At 44.1% G+C, this 2259-nt stretch overlaps 1 protein-coding gene across 1 annotated transcript; it reads right to left on the bottom strand.

Annotated features, from left to right (window-relative positions):
• Positions 1–809: 809 nt before the first annotated feature.
• Positions 810–2259, bottom strand: LOC107093847 (growth arrest and DNA damage-inducible protein GADD45 gamma-like). Its single transcript, XM_015389149.1, has 4 exons — positions 2129–2259; positions 1939–2040; positions 1641–1851; positions 810–1525 (listed from the first exon to the last, which is right to left on the bottom strand). Exons 1-4 carry the CDS (start codon positions 2179–2181, stop codon positions 1412–1414), a joined length of 480 nt encoding a protein of 159 aa, XP_015244635.1. The 5' UTR covers positions 2182–2259; the 3' UTR covers positions 810–1411.

The following is a 2259-nucleotide window of genomic DNA, read 5'->3' as shown; positions in this document are numbered from 1 at the left end:
AAACATGTTGGTTGTAGTATTATGCTATGGGAAGCTTTTCTTCATTCTGAAAATAGGAGATGGATGAAGTTAATTACTGGGCAATCCTGGAGGAAAAATTGTTAGAGCCTGCAAACGATTTTATATTGAGGCAGAAGTTCACATTCCAGAAGGGCAAGAACCTTACAATTAGTGCCAGGGCTACAATGAAATGGTGAAGATCAAACATTCATGTGTTTTGAATGTCTGAGCAAGAACAGCCTAAATACAACCGTAGCTCTGGGTCAAAGCTTGATATTTGCTGTTCATATTTAGCAGTGCATGGAACTTTTCAGCATGAAAAAATATAAAATCTCGATTTGCAAGTATTGCAAAGCTAAATTTAAAGGTGCCCCATGATTGCAAATTCATTCTTCAAATGCAATCTAAACATTTCATTCTATCAGATTGTGTACTTTAGTTTTTCTTTAGAAACATCTTCTGAAATGTGAAAAAAAAAAGAGTGGTGTGAATTCTTTTGCAAGACAGTGCAAGTCAGAAACTACAGAATTTTAGACTTTAGCTGGTTCTCTCTTTCCTCCTCTTAAGTCACCAAATCATTTGATCTACTTTCCTGCCACCCACAGTTAACTCCCTCACTCAGACTGTGCAGTAAAAAGTCATTCAGCACTTCCTGACTGGTGCGTCTCTGCAGGGTGGTGCGGGCTCAGACATTCTACTGCAACGTCAGTTCTAGATAACATCAAGCACATTGAATGTAAAGAGACTCATGGGTAAAGAACTGAAACGTCAGAGAGGAGAGGAATAGTTTGATTTCAAATGTTTATTCAAAAACATTCAAAATGTGTACAATTCAAATAGATATTGCATTATTTATTCATATCTGAAAGCAAAAGCAAAGTCCATAATCGTCTTGCTGGACATTGTGCAGCTAAAATCAGGATATGCAAGCAGAGAATCTACTTTTTCCAAGAACTTCCTGATATAGATAGCTGAACTCAACAAGAAAAATCCATGCAGACTCTTTTGGACACCATCATCTTCAGAACCAGGATCTGACTTTCTCCTGCATGATCAGATCCAGTCCAGCTCCCACACTTTCAGTAGTCCACTGTTTCTTTTCACTGCAACCTGTTGCCCAACTCCCCATACAGGCTCCCAATGCAGGGCAGCCACAGTTAACCACTTAATGCATCATCCAGCTCAGTCCAGCTCCTTCTCAATGTCCAGTTGACCCAGTCAACAGTTGACCTCCTTAACTCCAACAGTCGCCACTGGGTGATCCAGACCCAACACGCTGACCCAGAATGCTCTAGATTCAGGCGCAGTCACAGCCTCTTAATCCAGACAAGTGAAGCAGAAAGGCTTGACTCCCTCAGCTGAAGGTTGACTTTTCGTTTCATCATCATCTTCTTTACTGGGAACAGTTTCTTCAGCGCTCTGGGAGTGTGATGGCTGGAACCCAGTCATACGCGCTGCGGCTCTCCTCGCAGAACAGGCTCAATTTGTCCAGAGCAGGGTCTTTCCATGGATTTGCACTGGGGCTCTGGAAAAAAAAATAATCAAAAACTAATGATTAGTCGTGAGGAAAGGAGACTATTCAGGGAAACATTGTGCACCTAAGAAAGCGCGCATGCACGATTGTGCAACTGAGAACGTACCGTGACGAGAATGCAGTGCGCGTCCTTGGGCTCTCCGCTGTCGTCTGCTCCCACCAAATCAGCCAGACGATCGATGTCGTTGACCCGCACGACGTTTATATCGTTATCAAAGCAGAAAGCCTGGATGAGGGTGAAGTGGATCTGGAGTGCGATGTCGCACTCGTACTCCTCATCGGTGGCGAGGACGCAGAACGCCACGCTGTCTGGGTCGCTGCGCAGAGAGGAGAGGCAGGTGATTAGACGCGCATCCTCGCTCAGAAAGACCGATGCATTTAAGAGATAAAGGCTGGATACTTACACATTCATGACTTTGGCAGACTCGTAGACTCCAACCGTGAGGTAGTCCTGCTTCTTAGCGGCGATCAGCAGCTCCTCTAAGGCTGCACCTGCACTTTGCACCCTTCACAAAAGAAAAACGCACACCATCAGGAACCTGCGCATGGTTCACAGAGCAGCGACTTAAACCAAACATTTCTTCAAATATTTACCTATCAGCGTTATCCATTGTGTTCTCTTGTCCGCTGATTTCTTCCAGAGTCATAGTTAGAATAAATCCAAGTGTGATCGGGCTGTTCAGTGCTCTGATATTCCGGTTGTGTTCTTCCTCTCTCTGTCTCTT

This window comes from Cyprinodon variegatus, unplaced genomic scaffold, assembly GCF_000732505.1.
Source record: "Cyprinodon variegatus isolate N-32 unplaced genomic scaffold, C_variegatus-1.0 Scaffold450, whole genome shotgun sequence".
Classification (NCBI taxonomy): Eukaryota; Metazoa; Chordata; class Actinopteri; order Cyprinodontiformes; family Cyprinodontidae; genus Cyprinodon; species Cyprinodon variegatus.
The sequence above is the reverse complement of the archived record's forward strand: the minus strand, read 5'-3'. Positions and strand labels throughout refer to the sequence as shown.

Coding starts and splice junctions, on each gene's coding strand:
- LOC107093847 (XM_015389149.1), bottom strand. CDS start 2,181: ATGACTCTGGAAGAAATCAGCGGACAAGAGAACACAATGGATAACGCT. Junction 1,852..1,938: donor TCTGCCAAAGTCATGAATGT/GTAAGTATCCAG, acceptor CTCTCTGCGCAG/CGACCCAGACAGCGTGGCGT. Junction 1,526..1,640: donor CGCACTGCATTCTCGTCACG/GTACGTTCTCAG, acceptor TTTTTTTTCCAG/AGCCCCAGTGCAAATCCATG.